At 42.5% G+C, this 17,189-nt stretch overlaps 1 protein-coding gene across 2 annotated transcripts in view; it reads right to left on the bottom strand.

Moving 5' to 3' along the window:
* Positions 1-17,189, bottom strand: part of ZMYM2 (zinc finger MYM-type containing 2) — a 122,134-nt gene that overhangs the window by 36,902 nt on the left and 68,043 nt on the right. For both annotated transcript variants that reach the window (XM_068266926.1, XM_068266927.1), the window contains exons 6-8: positions 5,740-5,929; positions 4,464-4,579; positions 965-1,078 (exon numbers count right to left, since the gene is read on the bottom strand). In XM_068266926.1, coding sequence (XP_068123027.1) covers positions 965-1,078; positions 4,464-4,579; positions 5,740-5,929 — 420 coding nt within the window. The remainder of the gene's footprint in view (positions 1-964; positions 1,079-4,463; positions 4,580-5,739; positions 5,930-17,189) is intronic.

Here is a 17,189-nt window from a genome sequence, read left to right as displayed (position 1 = left end):
TCTCACACATAAAGAGGGAATCGAAACCGAACAGTAATATGTAATATATGAGCGCTTTCTAAGAGCTTTTCTGACCCTCATCGCTTTCTGAGCGATTTTTTAAATATGATCCCATTGACTTGCATTAAAATTGCGGTAAGATTGCCACAATCACGATTCAATTTTACCGCAATTTAATGCAAGTCAATGGGAGCATTTTATTTATTTTTTTAATCCCTCAAAGTGCTGAGGGTCAGAAAAGCTCTCAGAAAGCACTCATAGCGCGTTTGTCTACAGCCTAACAATCATTAGTACATTATCTGTTCACTCGGCACAATGCAGGATACATATATTACATTGCTTAGATCCTACCATAATGGATGGTGAAGCTGCTGGCAGGGGAGACGCGGCACTAAAGGGAAGCCTGATGGCTGTTTTGCATGACAGTGCTTTTTTCAAGGCTGCCCCAGCCTCGGAAGATGCACCATCATCCAAAAAGGCTGCCAGGCTCCCGTTTTTCGCATATCCTTTGATACAATCAATTGTGGCAGATCTTGAACATATTGGTTCAGTTACACTTGGTTCACACTTACAAAAGGTGTCCAGTCCTGTCCCTTTTCGACAGCTGGCATCAGTTTTGTATGTATTTCTATGGATGTGTTCACACATAAAGCTGTACATTTCTGCTCCAGTCCTGTCAGTTTTGTATGCGTCTCTATGGCCGAGTTCAAACATAAAAGCTGTGAATTTCTGATCCAATCACGTAAAACCGATGCAAAACTGACAGGACAGTACTGGACCAGAACATGTACAGATTTATGTGTGAACCAAAACCAAGCTGTGCTGACAGACATGCTTTTCGGGAAACAGTCCATGAAATCATTTGTTTTCTATTAAACACACTGATTCTATGTCATCCCAGAATGATCACAACACATGCAATCAAGTCACAACTGAGTTTTCCTGTGACAAATTTGCTTCTTACCTCCCAATCCAGGGTTACTGGCTTAGTAGAAAACATGTTTTTACAGTAATTGCATTTCAACTGAATGTCGCTGCTGACGTGCTGGCCGTTTGTTGAAGACTGAATGCTGAGAGTCTGAAAGAGAAAAAAAAATGGATGGGCTGAAAACTGATGCTTCAAAGACAGCAAAGCAGGATGAAACCAAAGAATTAGAAAGCCGCTAAAATATCAAATCCAACTTGTGTATTACGGGCTAACCTAAATCCAAACTTCTGTCTTCTGTGTTTGACTAGCGAAAGGAAGAGTCTGGAATTCTGCTACATTTTATTGCTGTCTGTATTCACAATGAGCATTTCACTGTGGTCATAGGAAAGCCTGGATTACCTCACAGAAGCCTATAGGCACAGATGTCCTGGCACCTTAGACTTCACCCTCCATGAACCTACAAACCCTCGCCAAATCGCACCACAAGTGTGCTGACTGTCCCAGCTGGTACTTCTCCCTTACTTCCCTTGCCCATCATAGGTAGCTACAGGTGACCCTTAGTATTAGGTAAAGTAGTACGCTCAATCTTAAGTAGCTAGAGGTGCCCCCAAGTATTAGGTAGCTAGAGGAACCTCTGTATTAAGTAGAGGTGCTCCTGACTGAAGGGGGATCTCGTCAGTGGAATACAAAGAGCAAGGTGAGTAAACTGTTAAACTCTCAACAGGACTCTGCATATGGAAGGAGGGAGCCGCTCGCGTAAGGGGAGTGAGCTGCCTTTCCATCATCAGGCGCCTGTAGGCGCGTGCCTACAGTGCCTTATGGTAAATGCGGCCCTGGTTGTGGAAGTCTTGGATATCTTGTTTTCAGGGCAGGATTTACCATAAGGCATTGTAGGCACATGCCTACAGGCGCCTTATGTAGGAGACGTGGCTTTCCTCCCCCAAATGTCCCCCTACCCAATGGGGAGCAACTTAATACTGAGGTGGGGGCACATCTGGCTCCCTATACTTGGGCCTGGGAGCACATCTACTACCTAGATTAATGGGGTTACCAAATAGGGGAGGAGAAATACCTACCTAATATGGGTGTGTGGCCTGATGTAAGGGGTGGAGTTTAGGGCACCAGAATGCTTGTGCCTACAGACTACTGAGCTGTAAATCCGACTGCTTGTTTTATTTATTGCAGTCTGACACTGTTGAGGAATTTTTACCGACTGGCAGTCTCACAGAAGACAGGAAGTTAAAGGGAGCCCGAGGTGAGAGGGATGAGGAGCCTTGCATGTTTATGTCCTTTTAAATAATGCAGATTGCCTGGCTGTCCTGCTGATCCTCTGCCTCTAATACTTTAATCCACAGACCCTAAAAGGCATGCAGATCAGTCCAACTTTTAATAGTGGACGCCGCAATGAATAAAAAAAAAAAAAATCTAGTATCCAAGATGATACTTGGCAGGTTAATGAACACCAGCCTTCGACTGGTCCCATTGTGTGCTCATGTGTTTGAAGGATATACTTTCATCTGTAACTGCACAGAAATCAAAGATGCATGGAGGGATTCAATGTACACTAGAGCAGTGTTTCTCAACATTTTATTGGTATGTGACCCTTTTAAAACCCTGTACTTACAAGGTACCCCCTAGCATAGTAAACATTAGCACAAGTACCCCTTGACAAATATATATTTAATCGTAGTACATGATAATTGGTTCTAAACAAATTCCAAACATTTACAAATGCTTTTATTTAGCTAAAACACTAATTTGGTGTTGTTTAAATAAGGTTAACCATTTTCTAAAACTCTAAATTAGTTGTTCTTGGCCAAGTATATTAAGGCCGAGTACTCCCTGGAACCATCAGAAGTACCCCCTGGGGTACGCGTACCACATGTTGAGAACCTAGGCACTAGAGAACACTGCAAAAGTCCCGATAAAATCTGCCTGCCAAGCTATAAGGATGCATTTTACCCACACCAGCACACTCTGCTGGTGTACTTCGGAATTTCAGCTGGAAAGCGTAAACAAAAGTCCAGGCTAATTTAATTCTGATACATTATAATATATAAATACAGAACATTTTTGTAAAAAAAAGTATGTGGGATTTAGGATACTGGATTAAAACCAATAAGAAAACATTTTAGGATTTAACATACTGCATCCTTTTTCATCCACACTGCACTGCCAAAGGAAACGAGACTACACTATGGCAGGCAGACCATGTAGTTCAGCCCAGTGTTTGTTGAGGAAAAGCATTATTCCTGTGCACCTTCATACAAGTTGTGTTTTACACAAGGCAGGTATTCAATACACACATATTCCCAATGATGAGCAAAAAGTACTTCTGGTGACCTATCTACTGTACTTTTCCTCATTCCACTGTGCTATAGAGATCTGGAGAAATCATATGAAGTGTGGGGCGGCTTATAATACCAGCAACTCACGAAAAAAAGCCTTAAAGCTGGACATACATTTATAAATTGGCCCCCAATAATTACTCTCTGAAAGGAATAGATTCAGGAAGGTATGGATTCCTACCACAAGCTGCACATCGATTTATAGTACGAGTCCAGGAGGGAATCTATTGAAAAATCATTTAAACTGCAGAGTTGCAGTAATGCGTAAAATTGTGTTAATGTTCCTGCACTAGCGGGAATGCGTAAAAATGTATGCAATGCAGCCCGCCAACCTCCGAGGTCGGTAAGCTGCCAGCGGGGGACTGGAGCAGCAGTGAGTGACTACAAGGGCACAGGATGGCTGCATGGGGCTGGTAGAAGCCCCAGGTAAGTGAATCTCATTTTTTTTATTTTGCTTGGACCTTCCCTTTAAGGGGTGACGATCTACCACTGCTCCTGACGCAACCCAACCAACCTAGATCTTTTGTCCTGTTTGACAGTTGCACTCAATCGCCATTTTGAGTGAATCAATAACATGCAGATCAATCAAATCTGCAGGGAATCGAATAGGAAAATTGATAGGTTTATGGGCACCGTAAGCCAGCACCTATTCAGTAAGGCTCTCTTTGGGCAAGACTCACTAACACTGCTACTGCCTACTGAGTGCGCCCTAGTGGCTGCCTCGCAAGCACTTTGAGTCTGACAGGAGAAAAGCGTTATACAAAAGGAATTATTAGACTAAGGTATTCTTTCACAACTAACAGTAGGAGAAAAGGCTAAACAAAACAAGCCTGCAAGCAAAAAACATTTCTGGGAAAGGGAGGGGGAGGGGTTGTGATATGTGTACGAATTGTGATTTTTACATAGACTACATTCATTTGTGACAAAGGCAAGTAGTACACCTATATGTGCAATGAAGAGTAGGGAAGATGATTTTTGTTGTATGTTCTGGAAAAAAATATACCAGTAATTACTTTTTAATAGGAAATGCAAGTGTGCCTGTAAGCCTACCTTTATATGCCTAATATATATGTACTAAAAGCACCTGCTGCTATTCAAAGGTGGTATTTTTTTGTTATAGAATTTTGAACACAGACACGCCACAGGAAATGGCTGTGATCTGGCAATGAAAGCGAAAAGAGACAAACCTGGAACTTGGCTACACATTCAGAGCTACAGAAGTTGTACAGTTTTCCATCAGGCATTGTGGCTTGATACTGAGGTAAAGAGTTTCTTTTACAAAAATGACAAATTATTCCCGGATCTATAAAGGGGAGAGGAAAAATAAATTCTATTATACAGAGACAAACTTCAAATACAGTATCACCATTTCTCTCAGCAAGCATAATATATAGTTATCCTGCGCACTGTGCTATCCTTTTTTTTAAAAATATCCTGTTCCAAAATTTCCACCCAAAACCGAAGATATTCTAAATTTTTATTGTTCTAAACAACTGTTCCTGATCATTCTGCCCTACTGATGGCAAGCAAAAGATGCTGATTAATAGTCATTTATTCAATCATCTGGACCAACAGATCATTAAATGTCATCGTGGGACATCTATACTGATAGGCATGAATAATCTTAAGAACAGAAGATCTAGTGCCTGCATGTAGCTTTAACACACCTGAAGTAAGAGGGATATGGAAGCTGTCAAATTTATCTCCTTCTCACCTTCCTGGCGGTAACTCTGAGCTACACTCAGGGTAGCCGCCGCAGAGGATTTCTCTGCCCCGGGAGGGAATGTTTGAACAAAAATTGATGTAGCCTTTGTCGCTAGCACATGTCTAATCGTCACCGACGACTGAAGCTCATTCGGGAGGCTGCAGCTCTCGCGGGATCACGGCTAGGTAACGTATAGCCGCGGCAATCGGGGGGATCAGAAGGGTACAGGGGGGACAATGGTAGCTAGCCTAGTGCTAGCTACAAAGGCTACAACAACTTAAAAAAAAAATCCCTCCCGCGGACACAGCCTCAGAAACTGCGTACCGCCAGGGAGGTTAACGAATAAAGTTGCCTGGCTGTCCTGCTGATCGTTCATGTATCAGTAGTGTCGGAATCCCACACCTGAAACTAGTACACAGCAAATCCAGTTAAACTGATCGTGCTTGTTATGGGTCTATGGCTAAAAGTATTATAGCCGGAGGATCAGAAGGACAGCCAGGCAAATTTGCATTGCTTAAAAGGAAATAGGTCAGCCACCATATACCTCTCACTACAGTTGTCCTTTAAGCTTCCGAGCAAATGGGGGATTTTCCTTCTAAATACGGTTCTGAAATGAGAAGAACTACACAACAAATAAATCAATGCATTCAGCTAAAAGACGACAGAGCAAACCAGGAGGACGTGTTCTGATGGAAAACAAAGGTATTGGCATTGGAGTGCTAAAACAGAATAATAATGGATAGGTAAACACCACTTACTTGGAGGTGGAAGGAGAGTCTGAATTGGAGGTGGCGGTGGTGGCGGCTTGATAAACTTTGCCTTGTGATTGTTCATGCATGTTGTTGAACAATATGGCTCCATATGTCCATTCACTCCGATGCACTGAGTCATGTCAAAGATTCTACACTGAGCTTTGCATCCTGTACAGCTGGTTAGCTTCCCATGTTTCTAAACAAAACAGACCAATGGGATTAATTTGCAAAGGTAGGGAATACTGGACTATAGGTCAAATATTAGTTACAAATGTCAGAACTATTTAATGTTTCCCTGTGCTCAGCCCTAAGACTCATACTCCGGAGAAAGGGGACTAGAGGGACAAAGACTTCATTCCAACAGTCAAACACATAGCAAATGCTTTTCTACAGCTGGGACAATTTACTCTTCCAGGCAAGGAGTGTGCTTGGAGGGCTAACTGAACTACTCCCCTGTCTTGGGCGCCCATAAAAAAAAAAACATTTTTACATACAACAGAGGAAGAGGTAGTGTAGTTGGTTTAGGCCCTGCATATTATGGCACTGCGGTTGCAATTGCACATGCTGCGTCTGTAAATTTGCCAAGAGGCTTTTCCTTCAACCATTATAAGTCAGATGCTGCTTGGTAACAAGCGCTTACTATACTTCTTATTTTTGACAAAAAGAGGGACAGGTTCGGCCTACACAAAATTTCTTATCAAGGGGTTTCCGAAACTACACACAACAGGAGACGAACATGCATAGTAAAGTCCTAATCCACCTGAGAGAGTCCAGAATCAGATTCTGCGCATGAACTCATACAGGTGCATACCTCAGCTGCAGTGATTTGTACTGCTATTATAGGGAGAGGGTAAGGATAGTGGCGCAGTAGAAGATGGAGATGTTTCCGGTTGGAGGTGTAAGGAGGGTAATAATGAGCTCATCTGTGTTTTTCACTTAAAGGGACATGCGCAGTTCAATATTAGAGAACCGCGCATGCGCAGGACTCTCACACCGGCCGACGTGATTATGCATATCGACAAAGCGGGAAGCAGTCCTGACGACTTTAGGCCGAAGTCATACCATAATGGAGCCGCCAGAAGGACGCCGGGGCACTTGCGGCCTATGGTGGGCTGGAGGAAGCCCCAGGTAAGTCACAATTGCATTTTTAATGAGTGCTCAGGGTCCCTTTAAAGATCTGGCACACGGGATCTTTAAGCAACCTCATGGGCCATGTGTACGCAACTCTAGATTCTCAGCTGAGATGGGTCTAAAAAGCCACCTCGGTCAAGTTCTGTTTAGCATGTGCACAAAGTTTAAAGGACAACTGAAGTGAGAAGAATATGGAGGCTGCCATATTTCCTTTTAAACAATACCAGTTGCCTGGCTGTCCTGCTGATCTATTTGGCTGTAGTGTCTGAATAACACCAGAAACAAGCATGCAGCTAATCTTGTCAGATCTGCCCATAATGTCACAAACACCTGATCTGCTGCATGCTTGTTTAGAGTCTATGGCTTAAAGCGGAATATAACCCTGCATTTCAACTTTGCTCTAAAACATTATTTACAGCATATTATATGCAAAAAGCATTTTTTTTTACTAGACCAGCATTGGAAGGGTTAAACACAGAGGTTTAAAGTTCCGTGGAGTGATATGCAGAAGTTCAGATTGTTACATTCTATTTAGTTAAATGTATCTATTGAGAAATGTTACACACTCTTTGGCTGTCCTCCAGCTCCTTCTCATTCAGAGAGAGTGAGTCACATTCAACACTTAGATACATTTATGTAAACAAAATGTATCTATGTCAGCTTCGGATGCGTCTGCAGAAATCTCCAGGAACTTTAAAGCCCTGTGTAACCCTTCCAATGCTGGTCTAGTAAAAAAAAAAATGCTGGTTGCATATAATATACTGTAAATAATGTTTTAGAGCAAAGTTGAAATGCAAGGTTATATTCCGCTTTAAAGTCAGGCAACTGGTATTGTTTTATGAGAAATAAATACGGCAGCCTCACTTCAGTTACCCTTTAACACTAGTAACCAATTATGGGCCAATAAAAAAAAAAACTTTCACATGGCAGAGAAATAGATCTAAGAACAGAGGAGCGATAAAAGGGGGAGAGAGGGGAGGAGACCAATATTTTAAGAATGATCTCTATGGGAGCTGAAAAACATTTTAAAATGGTTATCATTAACCTAAGACAATGCAAACGCTATTCTGAATGCTGGGAATACACCATGAAATTTCCTGTCAGATGGATGGGTCGACAGGTCATTTCCAACAGGTCCGATCCGATTTTGATCAGTTTTCTAATCACTTCTATACAAATCGATCAGAAAAATGATCGGAAATCAGATAGGACCTGTCGGAAATTATCTACTGACCCATCTGATGGAAAATTGCGTGGTGATTTCTAGCTTTTAAACAAAATAAAAAAACTATAGATTATAGGAGACTCATTTAGGAGTAGGATTACAGATACAATAGTTTATCTCATCGGTTTATTTTCACTTCAGGTTTGTTTTTATGGGACTTGTGTAAACAATGTCCCAATTTACTAATTTTCCCCAAAGAAATGAGGTCCTGCAATCTACGCTAGGACTAATGGACAATTACATGCTGTTCTGGATTGATATAAAGAGCTCTGGCTGTAATGCTGGGTACACACGATACGATTTTCCACCCGATCGGATTTTTCAGCTTGATTTTGCAGTTGATTCTACGCACGATTCTCTTAACTTTTTCCATTCACTTCTATGAGAAATCGAGCACAGAATCGATCAGAAGGAATATCGAACATGACTGAAATTATCTATCAGATCCATCTATCAAGCAGAAAAACGTATTGTGTGTACCCAGCATAAGTGCTACAGAACATTGATACAGCACATTTCCTGGCAGTCCTACTGACCTTTTTGGCAGTAGTGTCTGAATCCCACGCCTGAAACAAGCATATGGTTAATCCAGTCAGACTTCAGTCAGAAACATCTGATCTGTATGAAGACAGACTGAAAACAGCAACCAATGGCATATCTCAAACTATTGATTAATACATATAGACAAAAATTACAGGAGCTTAAAGAGAAACCGTATCCAAGAATGGAACTTCATCCCAATTAGTAGTGGATACCGCCTTTCCCATGAGAAATCTATTCCTTTTCTCAAACGGATCATCAGGGGGCTCTGTATGACTGATATTGTGGTGAAACCCCTCCCACAGTGTTATGTCAGCGCCTCACAGCACTGAGGTACTGACATCACACTGTGGGAGCCTCGTTGCATTGTGGGAAATAACAGCAGTTTCCAACTGCCAAAAAAAGCAAGCAGGATCTCCTTCCAGTGACAACACCTGCCAGCAGTAAAAATATCACCATGTGATAAATGTCAGAATGTAAATCGGGGAGAAGAAAGATTTTACAATGGGCAAACACTGACTAAATAATTTATACATAATTATTGTAAAAATTAAGCACTTTTTTTATTACACTATTTTCACTGGAGTTCCTCTTTAAAGCAAACCTGTGGCTTTATGGGAAGGAAAAGTGAGATACTTACCTCAGTAAAGGCAAGCCTCTGGATCTTCCAGAGGCTTCCCATGTCTTCCTCCAGACCACCGCCATTACCCAGGACCCTGTGAAAGTTTGCAGCCACACTCCCATACATGAACGTGTGTGTAGCCACACTTCAAAGGCATGTGACAGCTTGCTCCTGCTCAGTAGAACAGAGCTGCATGTGCTCAGCAGGAAAAGCGAAGCTGGAATGGCTCTGTGCTACTGCGCAGACGCAAGCCGTCCACAAGCCCTTGTCAAGAAGTTTAACCACTTGAGGACCGCAGTGTTAAACCCCCCTAAAGACCAGGCCTTTTTATTAATTGGCCAAGCTGCAGGGCCGCACAACACAGCACACAAGTGATTCCCCCCCCTCCCCCCCCCTTTTCCCACCAACAGAGCTCTCTGTTGGTGGGGTCTGATCGCTCCACAGTTAATTTTATTTTTTTATAAAAAAAAATTCATTTTTAATAAATGTTACTTTTTTTTTTTTTTAATTTATATTCCCCTGCTCCCTCTCTCCCCCCGCCAGCCAATAAGGGTGATCAGCTGTCATAGGCAGACGATCACTCCCCAGTCTCAGGAGGCAGCACTGTACATGTAAATAGTTGGTGATCACGGCGTTTAACAGTCTCCCGAGCGGCGATTGCTGCTCGGAGACTGAAGAGAGGGGCGGAGCTCGGCCCCCCCCCCCCCCCCCCCGAGCAGGAGATGCGCGTGCAGCCCCAGGACTTGACGCCAATTGGCGTTAGGCGGTCCTCGGGCTGCCGCCGCGACCACGCCCGTTGGCGTGGGGCGGTCTTTAAGTAGTTACTGTAGAGCTTTTGGCTCTGATATTTTAAGTGCAAGTTATAGCTGCACTAGAATGATCCATTAGCAGAGGGGAGTCTGTTTTATGTGAAATGTGACACCACAGGCAGTGCTGGTCTCTGGGTCTCTCAGACCCAGATTTTTCATGGACAGCAAAGAACTTTAAGGCCTATTTCTACCAGGCGCAAGCTTCTGACGGTTTCAGCACACAATTTTGGATGCGTAATCGCAATCTAATGACATCAATTTTTTTTTTAATGTAAATTGACCATTCAAAGTGACTTTGAAGTAAATTTGCGCAGTTTAAACTTAGCATATGATGATAAATAACACTAGGGGTTACCCACAGTGGATGCTGCTTGGCTAGATTTTCAGCAGCTTCAGCAACTGGAGCAGATGTAAATGGAGCTAACAGTAAAGTGAGCTCAGCTCAAAGTTTCCCTGTTTAGTGAAGCTATCCTGGATGGTGTAATGGTTAAGGGCTCTGCCTCTGACACAGGAGACCAGGGTTCGAATCTCGGCTCTGCCTGTTCAGTAAGCCAGCACCTATTCAGTAGGAGACCTTTGGCAAGTCTCCCTAACACTGCTACTGCCTATAGAGCACGTCCCAGTGGCTGCTGCTCTGGTGCTTTGAGTCCGCCAGGAGAAAAGCGCGATATAAATGTTATTTGTCTTGTCTTGTATCCATCACATTACATAACATGAGCAATAGGGATGCTCAGAAGGTATAAGAGGGATGCACTTTCTGCTGACACTGGGGAGACTTCCTCTCCCCACTTTTCACAGCAGTGGCATTTTCCAGGGTGTAACTTGGGGAATAATATCCTTGAGCTAAGTACCCTGGGAAAAGCGCTCATAGTGTGAACCAGACCTAACTTTGAATTATGTAATTAAAAAATGTAAACAGAAAGTTTTTTTTTTTTTCCATATTCAATTATTTTAAAGAGAACCCCTTATATCCACATATAGGACTCACGCTGTCTATGCAGCAAGGCCATCCCTGGAAATAGTGTTTACATACCTGAAGGCATTTGGTTCTAGTGTTTCAGGATTCACAAAATTCTGTAAGTTCACGATATATCTGTGTGTGTTCAACTTGAATGTCTAGTATTTAAAGAGAACCCGAGGTGTGTTTAACGAATGTTATCTGCATACAGAGGCTGGATCTGCCTATACAGCCCAGCCTCTGTTGCTATCCCAAACCCCACTAAGGTCTCCTTGCACTCTGCAATCCCTCATAAATCACAGCCGTGCTGTGAGGCTGTGTTTACATCTGTAGTGTCAGTCTCAGCTGCTCCCCCGCCTCCTGCATAGCTCCGGTCCCTGCCCCCGTCCCTTCCTTCCAATCAGCAGGGAGGGAAGGGATGCAGGCGGGGACTGGAGTTCTGCAGGAGGCGGGGAGAGCAGCAGACTGACACTATAGATATAAACACAGCCAGCTCTGACAAGCTGTTTGTCAGCAGGGTGGCTGTGATTTATGAGGGATTGCAGAGTGCAGGGGGACCTTAGGGGGGTTTGGGATAGCAACAGAGGCTGGGCTGTATAGGCAGATCCAGCCTCTGTATGCAGATAATATTCTTCAAACCCACCTCGGGTTCTCTTTAAATAGTGAATAGTTTTATTTTTATAACAATGTCTCAAATCTGTTTAAGGCCAGTACACACTTGAAATAATGGTTGTAAGAAACATCGTTTGTACAGAAATGCTATTCGGCTCCCTGCCAATCCGCATGTTCTGCTCTACAGTGAGGGGAGGGAGGAGGATGAGCAGGAGTCAGTGGCCGTCAGCCTGTAAACACTTGGAAGAGGCAGCGGACACCATCTCAACCTAATTTTCAAGTGTGCACAGGCCTTAAAACTGGCAGAAAACAACTTGGTATAAGAAAGGGGCTTTACTGCAAAATAAAACTTTAAAAATATTAAAATTAAGTTACTGCCATAAAAAGCACCTGGTACTTTTCTGTTAGCTGGGCGCCACCGCTAGGTGGCGCTAATTACTATTCCCCCTTCAGGCCACCATGGATAGTAGGGAAAGATGTAACTCTGCTGCCAACGATCGCTGGAGTTACATCTCTCCCTACTATCCATGGCGGCCTGGAGGGGGAATAGTCATTAACGCCACCTAGTGGTTGCGCCCGACAAAAGGAAAAGAACCTTTTATAAAAGCGTAAAAACAGATGAATGTTAGTCCTTTCTTCTTTACAGGATCTGTTTTTATTAGTGACAGGCTTTCTGACGCTCCTGTGGCACGTTCCACTGCTCCCAGGGGAGGCTAAACTGCTTGGTTACCATAAACGTTTGTTCTCCCTCCCTAACCTAGAGACAGGTCATCAAGTCACCGCGGCCACGATTTGGGCGCCGCCATAGGCCGTAATGTAAATTACAGCTATAGCGGCACTCGTTCAGTAATTTGGCAATAGCCGGAACCCAAATTACAATACAAATGTCATAATTCGGCCACCAGTAATAGCGGGAGTCTGAATTACTCCTCCCACAAACCAATTAGGGCATCAGTAGGGGAATAGTATTGAAAATGGCCCAGAAATTTGCAAGAGTGGAGTTAGCAGTCTTTCAGCTTCACCCAAAATTTCCTTAACCATGCACGTCCCTTTGCGTCAGTAGAAGTGAGGATGGTTTAACCCAAAAGCTTCCACTGTCCCCGTGTGCTGTGCAGAGCCTCTACGGATCACACAATAAACCCTAGCTGTCCACGCTGGCAGTGTATTACACAGGCACCTCTGTTGCAGCTTTTACTCACAGCTATTTTCAGCTTTGTGTGGAGAATGTCACTGCAAGTGAACAGTGCATGTCTGAACTGACACGTGATGCACGGTTCACTTGCAGTAGAAAAAAAACAAAAAACAAAAGATAATTTCTTGCCCATGTGTGCTTTAGTTATTACCCAGTTTGATGATTATTTGTAAAAACCTCCCATTTACATATCATATATTGTTACCTGCACTGAACAGACAGTTATTTTATTGAATGAAAATTCAGTTTTCTGATTCACTAAGTTCAGAAAACATTTCTTTGCCATTTTATAAACATGGCTACCAATACTCAGCATGCTACGTGATGACTAATCAGACTAACCTGTCAGATGCCTTTGTCAAGAGGGTAGGTAACGAGGCAAGCCGCCTCTGCTCTTCAATTCTAGGTCACTGTTAATTGGCATTGTGTGTGAACTACCGTATACTACATGCCCTATACTGAGATGTGCTATAATGTAAAACTGCCACTAGGTGTCATACTTTTACCAATTTCATGTGAACTAAAATAAACTACAGCAACACTTTTTAAAATAAGTAAATGTTTTAATGAAATAGATAACATGAATAGCACAAACAAAGTTCTAGCACTTGCCTGCTAAAAGCACGATTGCGTGCAGCAAATAAGCATCTGCTCAGATCATACAAAAAGGCAAAGTGTTATACAAACATTCAGTCATTGGAAATTTTGTGTCATTATATATTAACAAATACAATATTTTGGTCCATATAACAGTAAGTAAAATAGAATAGAGGTGTGAAAAATGACTGATCAAAGCTGAAAAAGTTCTAACTCCACTTTAGGAAACCACTTTATTTTAGTTTTATATAGAGGCGATAACCACTTCTAAAATGTTTTACTGCTGTGCCTTCTCCTAGGGAAGGAAAAGCAAAGGTTTTGTCCTTGAATTCAAATTTCATGTAAATATCATGCTGCTTGAACTCGGACCAATAAAAATTGACAAGAAGTTACTCTGAATGGTCCAAATTCAAGCTGCATATAATTTACATGATATTTGAATGCAAGCAGAAATTCTTTTCATCACATTGATTATCATTTCCTGGTTCGGGGACTTTCACAGATTAATATCAACCCTGGTGGTTTCAGGGATCGGAAATGAGGAACAGAGATTTAAAAAACAAAACAAAAAAAAAACAAAAAACTCGACGTTTTGCTTCACCACGCTACAAAAATAAATAAAGCCCCCTTTTTTTGTTGCAGTTTTTTTTCTTCCAAACAGCAGTAAAAACCTGAGATGTTCTAATCCAATATAAAAGAAACCACAAAAACCCAAACGGTTGTGGATTTTGAAAGGTTACTGAAGCCTTTATAGACATCCAAGTAAACACAGCGACAATTGGCTGCTCCCACTTAGGCCTCTTTCAAAGTCGGACGTTGCGGTTTGATGCGACGTTAAAGTCGCAACGCAAGTTACAACGCAACACCCAAAAAAGTTGCACTGCAACTTAATGCCCCGTTATTGTCGCATACAGTACAGGCAATGAAAACTGGCTCCAAGTCCTTACTGAGCATGTGCAAACAGTCTAACGCAGCTAATAACGTGTATAACGCACAGCATGCAGTACTTTCACCTAACGTGCAGCGTTAGACACCAACGCAGCGTGTCCAATGTGGACAGGGCATTGATTTTTCATTGCAGTGAGTTATTCTGCATTAAATGTTTTAACATCGCACTGTGAAAGAGGCCTAAAACATTATTTTCTTGCTTTTTCTATGAAGTTAGTCATTTTGCTGTTGGTTGAATTTCGGGTTGCACAATGATGAGCTCATCACTTAACCTAATGGACCAATGACAAAGTGGGAGAATATCCCAACCAATGACTAAAAACATGGTACTGGCTAAAAGTCAGCCATTTGACTGAGAGGAGTTTGGGCTTTCTTCAAACCGCCCTAAGGCTAGGGGCAATTACAGCAGACTACAGACAGGCAGCAGGAAAATATTTGCCTCTCTAACACAACTTTGGAAACAGGACACATAATTGCCTTCTGTTCTGTTTCCATTGAGGCCCTGTTCACAGTGGTCAGTTGTGTTGCAGAAAAATTCTGCATGTGAATTCACTGTCCATACAATTCTACAGGGCGGTTCACAGTACTGTGTTGTAACCGATTGCGTTATTCTAACTTACTGCCTGCAGGCTTTGTATTAAAGGGAAGGTTCGCACAGGATATAAACAGCAAACTGCACTTACCTGGGGCTTCTTCCAGCTCCTGGCAGTCGATTTGTGCCCTCGCCACAGCTCCTCTCCCTCCCGGCGTCCAGCGGCAAAGAAGGCGACCTCGCCAGGTTGGCTTCCGGGTCGGTTTCATGTGCGCTCCATGGCAGGGTCACATGGTGTAGGGACGTCATCGGGTCTCTACTGCGCAGGAGCAGAACTCACTTACACCACATGACCCGCGCCGTGGAGCGCACATGAAGCCGACCTGGCGAGGTCGGCTTCTTCACCGCTGGACGCCGGCAGGGAGAGGAGCTGCGGCGAGAGCACCGATCGACCACCAGGAGCTGGAAGAAGCCCCAGGTAAGTGCAGTTTGTTTTTTATATCATGCGCGGATCTTCCCATTAAAGTCTATGTATAGTTTCCATTGCAGTTCACACTTGCATGCATTGCACAACTAACCACTGTGAACCTAGCCTTAAAGAGGAGTGGTCAGCCATACTATCTCAGAAAAAAAAACACATATATAAGTAGATAAATACTTGCTCTACTTACATATGTATTGCACTGTCCACGTTTTGATTTTAGCGATTTTTCTATAGTAAAAGAGAAAAAAAAATCCTTAGCATTTCCCATTTTAAGTGTGGCTATTTTGAAGCCAATGCTGATGTATTTTCCTCCTGTAGTCTCTTCTGCCTGATTTGCCTGCCCTTCACTATAGAAAGTGCATTGGTGTAGCATGAGAAATACTGGCCAGAGAGGAGCAGAGGTGTGGGAGGGGAAACCTGGAGGGAAAGAGGCTTCAGCTAATCAGGGTGCATTAGTGAAGTCTGAGGTGGAAGTAGAGAAGCAAAAAAGAACAACCCAGCATGCACTGCAACTTCCTTTTTGCGTACCAAATTTTGTGTGTACCAAATAAGAGTCAGGTAAACTGGGGAATGATCATTTATCAACAAGAAAAGATTTTAACTTTTGGATTGCCTGGTTAGCATCCTTATCACTTGTTTACCAGATAAAAATGAAGAATTAATTTTTAATTTTGTGCCCGACAGTTACACTTTAAGCACCTATGGTGGCAAGTGTTGCTGCATCTGTTTTGGCCATTAAAAGCAGCACCTGCTGCTGTAAAGTGCAATTCTGAGGCATGCCAGGTTCCCCAATCAAGCTCCTAAAACACAGCTGTAGTACTATTCTGTCAACTGAACTCAGATTTTTGTTTCTTAAAAAAAAGTTAATTAAAATGACCCCTGAATAAAATAAGATGCCTACATTTTCTAATAAGCCTCTAAATGTATAACAGAACATTATGTATATGAATACATTAAAATATTTAAGATATACGTTGTGTTTACATTTTGATTCAATTTTAGCTACAGTAGAGATGACAAGCATGTAACTTACAAGAAACATAAAATCACCTAAAATATAATGTAACAGACCTGAACATGAGTGTCATGAGTGGTTTAAGAGTCAGCGTTTATAACATGTGCATGTACATACAGGATCTGACAACTGACATGTATTTTAGGTAATACATTTTAAGCTTTGGAATGCAGACTGTCACATCCACAAGTACACAGCTGTCAATATCAAACATTAAAAAAAAAAAAAAAAAAAAAAAAAAAAAAAAATTGGCCAAGAATGTGATTTGGTAAAAAAACAAAAGTAGAAAGAAATAAAAGGCCAATTTTTGAAAATAATAATAATAATTTAGGTTTGGAAACTTTTTGGGGGGTTTCATGGCTGTGTTCTCATAAGGGAGATTTTAATTAATTTCCTGAAATCAACAGGCTGCTTCTGAATTCACATTCGCGCATAGTTGTGCATGGCCGGCATGAGAGATTCAGATGTGCAATTGTGCCCTGCGCAAGTGTCAGCATTCGTCTCTTAGAAAGATGCTCGGCTTCAGTGGAAACCCACCCTTTAAAAAGGAAACCTGAACTATAAGAAAACCTGGGGATTTTAACTTACCTGGAACTTCTTCCAGCCCCCCTGTAGCCTGTCGGATCCCTGGAGGTTGCTTCCATATACCCGCTGCCGGCTCAAATTCCTGCAGTCTGGAAGTCCACTGCAACATGCATAGTCCCATCTACGCACAATCCACAATTATGCTCCTGAAGGCAGGAGCGGTCTGCGCATGCGCAGATTCTCCCGGAGAGGAAAGCACATTTGTG

This window comes from Hyperolius riggenbachi, chromosome 2, assembly GCF_040937935.1.
Source record: "Hyperolius riggenbachi isolate aHypRig1 chromosome 2, aHypRig1.pri, whole genome shotgun sequence".
In the NCBI taxonomy this organism is placed as follows: Eukaryota; Metazoa; Chordata; class Amphibia; order Anura; family Hyperoliidae; genus Hyperolius; species Hyperolius riggenbachi.
This window is presented reverse-complemented; position numbering and strand designations above follow the sequence as displayed.